The sequence below is a fragment of the Halictus rubicundus genome, chromosome 4, assembly GCF_050948215.1.
Source record: "Halictus rubicundus isolate RS-2024b chromosome 4, iyHalRubi1_principal, whole genome shotgun sequence".
Classification (NCBI taxonomy): domain Eukaryota; kingdom Metazoa; phylum Arthropoda; class Insecta; order Hymenoptera; family Halictidae; genus Halictus; species Halictus rubicundus.
Genome location: NC_135152.1, coordinates 12,674,320 through 12,684,653, shown reverse-complemented (window position 1 = coordinate 12,684,653; position 10,334 = coordinate 12,674,320). Strand labels below are relative to the sequence as shown.

At 31.9% G+C, this 10,334-nt stretch overlaps 4 protein-coding genes across 6 annotated transcripts; 1 reads left to right on the top strand and 3 right to left on the bottom strand.

The window, feature by feature from the left end:
• Positions 1-683: 683 nt before the first annotated feature.
• On the top strand, positions 684-3,334 carry Eif2beta (eukaryotic translation initiation factor 2 subunit beta). Of its 2 annotated transcripts, XM_076786763.1 has the most exons (7): positions 684-892; positions 1,477-1,734; positions 1,814-1,971; positions 2,048-2,079; positions 2,426-2,613; positions 2,701-2,985; positions 3,066-3,334. In XM_076786763.1, the coding sequence occupies exons 1-7, from the start codon at positions 875-877 to the stop codon at positions 3,108-3,110; spliced, it is 984 nt and encodes a 327-aa protein (XP_076642878.1). In that variant the 5' UTR covers positions 684-874; the 3' UTR covers positions 3,111-3,334. The 2 variants fall into 2 exon arrangements, with proteins under 2 accessions (XP_076642878.1, XP_076642879.1); XM_076786764.1 differs by lacking the exon at positions 2,048-2,079 and having other exon boundaries at positions 693-892; positions 1,814-1,970.
• An 802-nt stretch (positions 3,335-4,136) lies between these two features.
• LOC143353431 (putative malate dehydrogenase 1B) lies at positions 4,137-6,483 on the bottom strand. The gene is made up of 7 exons (XM_076786762.1): positions 6,168-6,483; positions 5,893-6,111; positions 5,530-5,804; positions 5,168-5,457; positions 4,895-5,082; positions 4,466-4,595; positions 4,137-4,406 (listed from the first exon to the last, which is right to left on the bottom strand). Exons 1-7 carry the CDS (start codon positions 6,312-6,314, stop codon positions 4,159-4,161), a joined length of 1,497 nt encoding a protein of 498 aa, XP_076642877.1. The 5' UTR covers positions 6,315-6,483; the 3' UTR covers positions 4,137-4,158.
• A 130-nt stretch (positions 6,484-6,613) lies between these two features.
• LOC143353433 (uncharacterized) lies at positions 6,614-8,055 on the bottom strand. Of its 2 annotated transcripts, none has more exons than XM_076786765.1 (5): positions 7,857-8,055; positions 7,509-7,753; positions 7,259-7,451; positions 6,896-6,994; positions 6,614-6,840 (listed from the first exon to the last, which is right to left on the bottom strand). In XM_076786765.1, the coding sequence occupies exons 1-5, from the start codon at positions 7,903-7,905 to the stop codon at positions 6,707-6,709; spliced, it is 720 nt and encodes a 239-aa protein (XP_076642880.1). In that variant the 5' UTR covers positions 7,906-8,055; the 3' UTR covers positions 6,614-6,706. The 2 variants fall into 2 exon arrangements, with proteins under 2 accessions (XP_076642880.1, XP_076642881.1); XM_076786766.1 differs by having other exon boundaries at positions 6,614-6,828; positions 7,857-8,052.
• A 474-nt stretch (positions 8,056-8,529) lies between these two features.
• Positions 8,530-10,106, bottom strand: LOC143353434 (stress-associated endoplasmic reticulum protein 2-like). The gene is made up of 3 exons (XM_076786767.1): positions 9,837-10,106; positions 9,312-9,384; positions 8,530-9,233 (listed from the first exon to the last, which is right to left on the bottom strand). Exons 1-3 carry the CDS (start codon positions 9,918-9,920, stop codon positions 9,196-9,198), a joined length of 195 nt encoding a protein of 64 aa, XP_076642882.1. The 5' UTR covers positions 9,921-10,106; the 3' UTR covers positions 8,530-9,195.
• Between the last annotated feature and the right edge of the window lie 228 nt (positions 10,107-10,334).

The following is a 10,334-nucleotide window of genomic DNA, read 5'->3' as shown; positions in this document are numbered from 1 at the left end:
CATAATATAATATACTATAATACAATATAAACATTTATAATATAATGTAACATAATCTGTTCTTAAATATTGCCCCTCCTTTGCCTTTGGTTTTTCCTATTTCCTATTCTCCTTCATGTATGACAAAATTTTTATAATTTCCACTAATAATATAATAGAACATTAACTAAATTTAGTTTCTTACTACAATGTGAATTCTTTAGATCTACATATACAATTCTAAAATCTGCAGTTTTCTATAAAACTTTTAATAAATCAAAAAGGCTGTGAAATAACAGGTACGCTGAAATCAGCTGAAATCAATAAAATTGAAATTTAAAGTTTAAATCGCACATAACTTTCCCGCTTTCGATCGGTAACTAAGAATGCTCCACGTTCGTGATGAGAGGAAATACCAATAGATGGCATCATGCTAACTACAAAATGGACCAATAAGAAGTTTATCAACCATAAGATTAAGGAACGATACGCATGTATATATTAAAATATATTTACAGTTTCGTATTGTAGTCGTAAGGACGAATAATTTAATACGGATAGTTCTGCTATAAGTGAAGCAACAATATTCGTTTATAAAAGATTTAATATAGTATGTACGTATTAGACTCCTATCGGCGAACCTAATAGAATTGACCAATGAGAATGCTGTTCGCAGCTCATCGATGGGTCGAGTGTGTGAATCACTCTTTGGGCTTAAAAGTCGAATTTCTGATGCAATATTCGTTAGCAAGACGTTATGTGTAAGTACTATATAGGTGGTGCAGAATAGAAGATAGCCCGGACCCGTGCAATGAAGATACACAGTTACATCTAAAAAAGTGAACAAATTGAGCAGTTTGTCGGAATCGTAAAACTATTTAAAGAAATATACAAAATGACTGAAGAAGACTCGGTACGTACAAATGCTGAAATGTATGCCAGAAGTGGCATCTGTATCGTATCGGAAAAGCATGGGAGCGTGGTCAACTTGACATACTTTTCAATTTTTTGACAACACCTAGTAACCCATCGATGATAGAATAAAGCATTCACCGATATAAGAAGGATATATTCTAGCAAGATTACATTCCGATAAATATACTGCGATTTTTTGCATCCCAACCTCAAAGCCATGTGGATAGTACAAAAGAGAATAAAAATGCATCTTTGACATAGTACCTCTCAACTCTAACACACTATATCCTTTTTCCCTTCGTTATAAAATTTCTGTTTCTTGCAGTCGTATTCAATACATCGTAATCTTTCGTGCATATTTCATACAAAAAAATATTTTGGAGTTAATGTATTAAATATATATCGAAATCGAAATATATCTTATACATTTTATACCTTGTGCATACCTAATGATTTCATCGAGTACTATTAAAAATAATGAAATTTTATTTAATATCTAACATTATATCAACTAGTTGACCTGGTAAATGAAATTCTTGAAAATTGCATGGAATCGTAAATTATTTACATAAAACTTTCAAGGTGTTCGATCCTACTTTGAAGAAGAAGAAGAAGAAGAAGAAAAACTTTGATCTTAATGCTGCATTTAATGAAGTTGATAATGGCGGTGATACAATGGAGACCACCGGCGATAAAGAAAATCAGGAGCCGGAGCCTCCTGCACTCGCTGAAGATGATGACACGTTGGATTTAGAAAATTTTGGAAGAAAGAAGAAGAAGAAGAAAAAAGCATTCAATTTGGATGAATTGGATGCAGCTTTGCCAGATACAAAGAAAGAGGTACTAGTTCTAAAACAATATTTACATATAATTATCAATAGGACTAGTTTTCATTAGTTATATACTATAATTCTGAAAGGATGTTGTTGAACAACAAACCGAGGAAGTTGCTGTGGACGACACATTTGATCTGGACATGGACTTCTCGAAAACTAAGAAGAAGAAAAAGAAAAAGAAAGATCTTGATGAGCTGGTAGCAGAAGAAGAGCGTAAAGAAATAGAAGATAAAGAGAATGGTAAATATTATATATTGAAATTATATCATAGCTGCGGGTAACTCATTATTTTATGTTACTCATTATTTGTTAACATGCTGCATTGAATCTGAGCGAAATGCAGAGTACGGTAAGAGATATATGTGCTGTTTTCTACGTGCCTATTATCCAATAGTTACAGATTTCTGTAGCATCTTTGGATTTTCATAAGTTTCATTCTAATTGAAATTATGTATTGTTCTTTTTTTTCATATCAAGTAGCTAGAGGTGTAAGAGAACCCAAAAATTTTGAATTTCTCGAATACATCGGGATTATCCGCTCCGACCCGACATTTTCGGGTTCTCGCACATCTCGACAAATAACAGAAAAGAAATGATCCAAGAAATTGTACCTTCACGTTTTTTTCAAGTCAATTTTGCAGTAATTTTATCTTTTCTTATCAATGCACTAAATGAGTATTATTTTTTTTTCTCAGAGGAAACAAGTTTATGGTTTGGATCGGACAGAGATTACACATACGATGAACTGTTGGTAAGAGTATTCAACATAATGAGGGAAAAGAACCCTGACATGGTTGCTGGAAAGAAACAAAAATTTGTTATGCGTCCGCCGCAAGTAGTACGTATAGGTACCAAGAAAACATCATTTGCTAATTTCACTGAAGTAAGTATCGCACCGATATTTCACATATGTTAATACCCCGACAAATTATTCTTTATGTGTTTTCTATCATAATTTTCTCCATTGCAGATATGTAAAACACTTCATAGGCTACCGAAACATTTGCTCGACTTTTTACTTGCTGAGTTAGGAACTAGTGGTTCTGTTGATGGAAATAGTCAACTTATTATTAAGGGTCGTTTCCAACAGAAACAAATAGAAAATGTTCTTAGGAGATACATTAAGGAATATGTTACCTGTCACACATGCCGCTCGCCAGACACCATTCTTCAAAAGGACACTCGACTATTTTTCTTACAGTGTGAAACCTGTGGCTCAAGATGTTCAGTAGCTAGCATAAAATCTGGCTTCCAGGTATGTAGTATTTCATGCTGCGGATGTTCTAGCAATCATTTTTCTTTGAAACATTTGAATAACGCATTATTCTTTTACAGGCCGTTACAGGAAAACGTGCTGCTATTCGAGCAAAAACTGCCTAAGAAAATTTTCATATGTCCTATCTATCAATTTTGTAGCATAATTTTCAAATTGTCAGAGATTTTTGTGTTAGAATACAGTTTTTACTATACCTATTGTAACGGCGTGCAATCTAAACATCTGTTTTTACTCGCATGATTTGAATGTCGTCAGTTCTAAGAGAAAGTGATTGTGAAATTTGCAACCTATGTTTTTTATCACCAATCTATACAGTCAAACACAGAAACTGCGTGAACATTATTTCATAACAAATTTCCTTTTATAATATTCCCCAACAAGATGTTTTTAGAATTTGTAATCTCGAATCTCTACAATTTTTCATATTTATCATGTTTTTTAATTTCGAAATCTTAAATATACTGCCTACTGTTAAAAACATTGAAACGATTAGATATTTCACTAGAACTTAATTCTTTATGCACTTTTTTTGCAATATATAAACGAATATACGTTAATTTGAACGAAAATAGATATAACGGACTGTTATTACAGTCGTACATTGAATAGTAACGATAAAATGATGCGATGATATGATATGCATCGTTTATCCATTTGTCTACCATTGTGACAAAATTCTGTATAAAGAATCTTCGATTAAACGAAAAATGGTATGGATTACCAGTTGTTAACGATACATATAAGCAGGTAATAATACTTTGTTATATTATTTTGTGTATACAAAGGAAACAAATTGTACCATTAAATTCAAATACATTATTATGTATGATAAAAAGTATTACACCCGTAACTAATTATGTTTTTGAAGAATTATCGTGATAAAATGTAATCATTTTTGCAAGCAATTAATAGTAACGTTTCTTAGCTAATTTATTCAACTGTATTTAGTAGGTAATAAATTTATCTTAAGAAGCTTTGTTGCTACTCTTCTTTTTTATCCATTCAGTAAAAATGTTAAGTTACTTTGTAACATTGCTTGTATCAACTTTTTACTTGTTTATAACGAATTTTTCAATGTAATTATTCTGTTACTGATAAATGTGTAATTTTATGTTCTGTTGGCAGAATATATGGGATTAAAAATACTCCAAGTTATTTGGAATTTCTCTGAGTCAATATTTCTTTATAGTTTCCAGTATTTAAATCTTCCATTTTGCTTTCAACGATTGGGAATTTTTTATTAATCATCACAGCAGTATCCACAAGGTTTTGAAATATACCAAGTGGCATATTTGGCATTGGAAAATCTTTGAAAGGTACCCATACTCGAGACTGATCTTCCAATACTTTCAAATATACTGGTTGTGAAAATACTAATCCTTCCGGAATACCAAATGAACCTGTGATGAAGAAAGTATTTGTATCTTGGCTAGCATTATTACTTTTATTATACATTTACCATCAGAAATAACGCCCAACGATAGAATTTCATCACCCACTTCCGCCCTGTACCATAACTTTAAAAGATCGCAAATTGCTCTGCACTTTTGAAAATCTTCACATCTACCCACTTGATATTGTGTCAGTGACTACGGAAACAAGTGTAGAAATTTGTATTCCTTTATATACGTATCATAACAAAAAGTAAATTAACACTAGCTTTACGGGACGCGTGCTAATATTTTTAATTCACGATTATTGAAATTGTAAAGGTGCATCCATGAGGAATTGTTCAACATCCCTATTTCTTTGGGTATATATTATTTAAAAAATGGTTAAAGTTTAGATAGGCACATTCTCGTTATTTTTATAAAGCAATGTAAAATAATCACTTTTACTCCGTAACTTTTGCTCTGTAAACCTAGTGTTAAAAATGTTTCATCTATACCTTGCGTGCAAAAATCTCTTTATAATGATCTATTTTATCGTGGACCATATAAAAAAACCATCTCAACTGTGAACGTTGGACGCCAATCGGTAGTGCCGCAGTATCACTTGAGTCCAATGCTCTTCTATTAGGTAAATAATAGTCAGATTTTTGAATCATATGATGGACATCCACAAATTGATTAATTCCTAAAATTGTATTCAGTCTCATAACAAATGTGTAGTGTAAAATGATGTAAGCATACAATTCAATTATATTGATATGGAAGCCAACCCAGGTACCCCCAAACAGGAGGGCAACCAAAGTTCTTCAAAGGAAAACCTGTTGAACGTGCCAACACATATATCACTTCTAATCCATAGTGAGATCCAACAGCCACAATACTTGTTTTTGGTAGGTTTGTAACAAATCTGTGCATAACATTAACAAAAAAACACGTGGGACCCAATGAACAAAAAAGTATTTTCATGTGAGATGGTGCATGATTATTTATTTGCATAGATAATTCTTTTGCAGACTTATAGTTGCGGTGCAACCAACTTTCTGTTCCCTCGAACTCCTCTCTCGAAAAGATAAATCTTAAAATTAGACGACTCTTTATTGGAAAAATTAAAATGCTAACTATTTCTATTTACTTTATCAAAGCATCAATATAAATTAGCACTTCACAATCGTGTAAACCATCAGGTATATCGTACACAACTTGGACCGCATCCAAACCACCAACGAGTCCTTTTGCATCTTCTAAAATCTTTCTTACTTTAAAATAACACCCTGGCTCATCATATAACTTTATAACTAGTCCATGGCTCAACCAGATCTCCTTTGTCATTATCAATTGAGGAACTAAATTGTGACACATGGATCTTCCTGCTCCTATTATCATTATTTTACGACGTTCCTGACATGTCTCTAAACATTTACATATCTTACTTTCTGCATCATAAATCTATAAAATATAAAATTGACTAGTTGTTCAGAATATTGGATTTATAGACGTCACATTTAATTACAAATGCAAAATCCTCTTGTAGTGCTTCAAGATCATCCCTGTTCAAATGAGATGTAATATTATAATATTTATGTAGCAATTCCCAAAATTGGTAAGCACCTCCAATGTATGTACTGCTAGTACGAGTAAGTCCAATTTCTTTCCATATCAAAGGAGATTCAGTGTGGTTCCAACCACAGCACATGCATGTTTGTTCTAACCAAGACTAGAAGATACATTTTACAGTAAATATTAATACAGTAAGAAACAATTATCACCTACTTTCCATTCTGTTGAATCTTTACAAATAACATTATAATTGAAATTCGGCAGTAACGTCGATAAACTTTCCGCAATGAAACGAACATGATTAAAGGTACGGTCTTGCAAAATACCTGCTATTACAATTATACATTTCTCTGTCGACATCTTTTTCGTATTTAACAAGTGATCTGTGTTTAGTGAAATTAGCAATTATAGGTACATCTATAGTAACAAAACAACCACTGACGTTACATATTCAAATAATTTATTAATGTTTACGACAATACATTGATAGGTATAAAAATAGAATACTTCTCATTAAATTTCTACTATACTGTTATATACAAGGTGGTCATGCAACTTACACACTTATATAACTTTGAAAGGATGCGTTACACGAAACAGTTTTGTATACAAAACTTTTTCGTGCGACGCATTCTTTGGAAGTTGTGTAGGTGTGCAAGTTGCGTGGACCACCCTGTACATTTAATTTACGTTTTGTTTTAAACACGATATTTAAACGCAGTCTTAACCTATTTAAGTTTCACGGTATTAAATTAAAAAGTATCATCATCTGATAATTCTGGTAAATTAAGTATCAAGTTACTCTCCCATTCTTCATCATCGGATGTTGGAGTCATACGTAACATGGGTAATTCAAAGTTTAGCGATTCTGGATCTAGATAGAAAACTTCATATTTCATTGAAATCATTTGCATACAGTAGTTAAAATTAAGTTTTTATACCTGATTCAAATCCTTCATCCTCATATGGCACCACTTTATCATTCTTTTTCGATAATAGTTCCTTAAATTCATTTTCCAAAGTTTTTGTGTAAAAATCATCTGCAAAATTATGTTTATATGTTTTATAAAGCATGGTCAAGTTACAATATTCTGCAATATGTTATTGTTGGAGCTGTGCGAGGATTTTCTAATATATCGAGATTCCCAAAAATATTAGGGATTTTTGAGCAAATTCGGGATTATTCCCGAGTACATTAGGGTTCTCAAATCTGTCCCAACCATCAGATACTCAACATTGTCAGGTTCTCGCTTACCTCTAGTTTTTTTTTTTAAACATACCTCTAGTTAATATTGAGATCTTACCAAATTCAAACTGCATATCATAATAAGGTGCTAATTTCTCTGGTCCAGGATATGAATTCTTAATTATGCTCTTTGGTGGCAATGGTATCTTAAAGGCAAGGTCATCAGATGGTTTTTGTAATTGTACATTTTGGTTATCAACTGTTTTCTTTGGAGACAAATGATTTAGTTTCTCAAATTGAACATTTTGTTTCTGTAAATAAATATGTTATATTTATTTAGAAAATATTAATAGTATGAATAATAATACCTTCAGCAACTCTTTGCGTGGTGATAGTGAATAACCATTGCTGTCCAACTGTGTTAAATTTGGTTTCAGACATTCTTGTTGTTTATTACATAAGTCTTGGTTCGAATGTGGTATATTAGACCCATTTAAATCAGATTTAGACCTAAATGATAATCCCTTTGGCTTTGACTGATTAGAAGATTTCAAAGAAGTTCCACCAATTCCAAGAGATGTATTTGCTCTTGAGAGTGGCTTTACAACTTGACCTGTATTGATTAAAATAATTGGTAAATTTTCATAAATAATATTTATAAAAATGATACCGCAGACAACAGATAGGTTATCACTTTCGGAAGTATAAATTCATACCTTTGTTGAGATCGGATATACTACCAAATAAATTGAATATACCAGCCATTTTATTTAAACCTTTCAGGGTATTGTGTCCTCACAATATGCAACAAATATTTTGTATGTAGTATAGAAGAATTTAGCAATAATAAAGTATTTCGTTTCGAAAAACAAGCCGGTTCGCTTTCGTTCATTACAAGTTTTCCGTTTAACGGAAATCGCAACAACATTCGACTATAACTAGAGAACATTCATCGGCTACCTTCAGCTACATTGTTCGATAAAAGCAGGGAGAAAGTAAAAGTACTATCAGTACTATTTTGCTACCGAGTGAACTTAGGTACGATAACAATATAGTTCCCACAGTATTGCCAATAGTAATTGGCGCGAAATTTGAAATATGGAAGGTAATACTCCAAAAATCGTATCGTTCATATTAGCACAATACTTATCAGGAAATCTAAATTTAATTTTGAACACAAAGAGAAAGTTCTCATGAGAATCATGACAAAATATTAGTTCACACAGGTAAGTATGAAATCTTAAAAAAGAAATTCTTTGATTTTACTTTGTTAGGACAAATTGAAGTTCTAAACCATTTGTAACAGAAAATTCAGTATAATATTCTAATTTCAATGAATCGGAAAGCCTATAAATGATCAAGGATTGTTAAAAACATAAAAGATTAATATTTATTCATAATATAATTTATTAAAAGAGACAAAGAATTGTCAGTAGCAAATATTTCATTAGGATAAATTACATTGATATTATATATAATATATATTTTACATATATAAGGACCTGTTACGTTCTTAAGGCCTCTAAAATATATCGACAACCAAAAGCTACCAACTGCTCACAGTGGAATGCTTTGATTAATGAATTGATACAATTAATCGATCGTACATATATACAATTATTTACTATGCACGTATCGATGGAAGAATTCACATTTCTTATGAAAATATGCATAATAATTGCTGTATATGACGTGACAAAATGAAAATGAAAAAGTGTTTTGTTCACCGTGTTATATTCAATTGGTAATATCTGAACAAAATGCATTAAATGCAATCTTCTTTCATCGATACAATCAATATGTAATGCAGTTAAGTAAGAAGTGTATAAATGCTAAATTTTTACAAATAAATTTTTCATATTGTGGCAAATGGAAAAAGTTGTTTAGTGAGACTCTGATTTCAGTTTTGAATCAACAGCATTTTGATGCCTACATGTTTACAGTATATGGTAAAACAGTCTGTTGATCTCGTTTGTGTACCAATTAGTTGTAGACAGCTTTTCATATTAACAATAACAGCAACATCTGTTCGATTTTCACATTTTGTAACATCTCTTAAGCCATTCTAATACTCTGAATTATTTGGAATACAGCTGAAAAATAATCATAAATCGATTTTGTGCAAATGACAAACAAAAAGAGAAACGAATGGTTATGCAAATGAAACTTACCAGAACCACATACAACAAATAGGAAAAGGGCTAACAAACATGGTCCAACTGGAGATCCATCTTCCTGTGGTTTCTAGAAATTATCAGATAGAATTATAAGATATGCTGATATTATTAAAATAAATGATATTACTGTAGATTTTCAAATAAAAATGAATATACCGAAAAGTATTAATAATCTAATACCTTAAGATTCTTACATATGTTTACATATGGTACAAGTATTGCTCTATTAAACCATCCTTTTTACCATACAATGAATAAATAACTTCGAATATTTTCTATTCCTTACTCTATAATTGAAAACAGATTGCAGCGTAAAAATTTGAGAAATGCAATATAACAATACTGTCAGAAACGTCAGAGCATGTATGCATTACTTATTTCGGCTATCAAAGTTTATAACCTCAATATTGTAAATTGGCAATAGCTTGTTTTAATATGATTGATCACTCGTTAATTACTTTCATAGATCAAGAGCGTTTACTAGATGAATTTTATTCAACAGCGAAGAAAACAACTTACCGTTGATTTTGGAACGTTTCCCCGAAGCGTGATGTTTTTCGTAGCTCTTTCGTTAGCGATGCGCATTCTCTGTTTTGGTGCCATTTTTATGGTTTTGTCCTCGTCGAAAGGGTTCGGATAAAAACGAAAGAAAAGCAATTGCCAATTGAAATGATGTTGCTGTCACCGTGCTTCAATATGCAAAGCTATCCGAACAGCGAACAGGTGTGTACGTGCGCCACACGCTCGGCCCTAGACTGCGTCGACGTGTGCGCTTTGACTTTACGACGGAGCAGCGTTGGGTGCCACACTGGCACCGTTCAAGTCAAAACAGCAACTATACAATTTTCCACGCGATCATGTACATCAAACAAGAAGAAATATATTACACTACTAGTTTCTATTATAAAATATTTTACACTTAACCGTTCGTATACTCTCTAAAAACATATTCTACAACACGCAACAGATTTATCAAGAAAGATACTGATTAACGTTGTCCTTTCCAAAAACGAGAGT

Bases quoted from the DNA above. Each gene is read 5' to 3' on its own strand.
- Eif2beta (XM_076786763.1), top strand. The intron at 2,080-2,425 runs GTAAGAGATATA...TTTTTTTCTCAG, and splicing joins TGAGCGAAATGCAGAGTACG to AGGAAACAAGTTTATGGTTT. The intron at 2,986-3,065 runs GTATGTAGTATT...ATTCTTTTACAG, and splicing joins GCATAAAATCTGGCTTCCAG to GCCGTTACAGGAAAACGTGC.
- LOC143353431 (XM_076786762.1), bottom strand. From the start codon at position 6,314: ATGTCGACAGAGAAATGTATAATTGTAATAGCAGGTATTTTGCAAGAC. The intron at 6,112-6,167 runs GTAGGTGATAAT...TGTATCTTCTAG, and splicing joins AAGATTCAACAGAATGGAAA to TCTTGGTTAGAACAAACATG. The intron at 4,596-4,894 runs GTATAGATGAAA...TTGTTTCCGTAG, and splicing joins AAGAGATTTTTGCACGCAAG to TCACTGACACAATATCAAGT.
- LOC143353433 (XM_076786765.1), bottom strand. From the start codon at position 7,905: ATGGCTGGTATATTCAATTTATTTGGTAGTATATCCGATCTCAACAAA. The intron at 7,754-7,856 runs GTATGAATTTAT...TAATCAATACAG, and splicing joins TATATCCGATCTCAACAAAG to GTCAAGTTGTAAAGCCACTC. The intron at 6,995-7,258 runs GTAAGATCTCAA...ATAATTTTGCAG, and splicing joins TGATATGCAGTTTGAATTTG to ATGATTTTTACACAAAAACT.
- LOC143353434 (XM_076786767.1), bottom strand. From the start codon at position 9,920: ATGGCACCAAAACAGAGAATGCGCATCGCTAACGAAAGAGCTACGAAA. The intron at 9,385-9,836 runs GTAAGTTGTTTT...GATAATTTCTAG, and splicing joins GAAACGTTCCAAAATCAACG to AAACCACAGGAAGATGGATC. The intron at 9,234-9,311 runs GTAAGTTTCATT...ATTATTTTTCAG, and splicing joins ATTTGTTGTATGTGGTTCTG to CTGTATTCCAAATAATTCAG.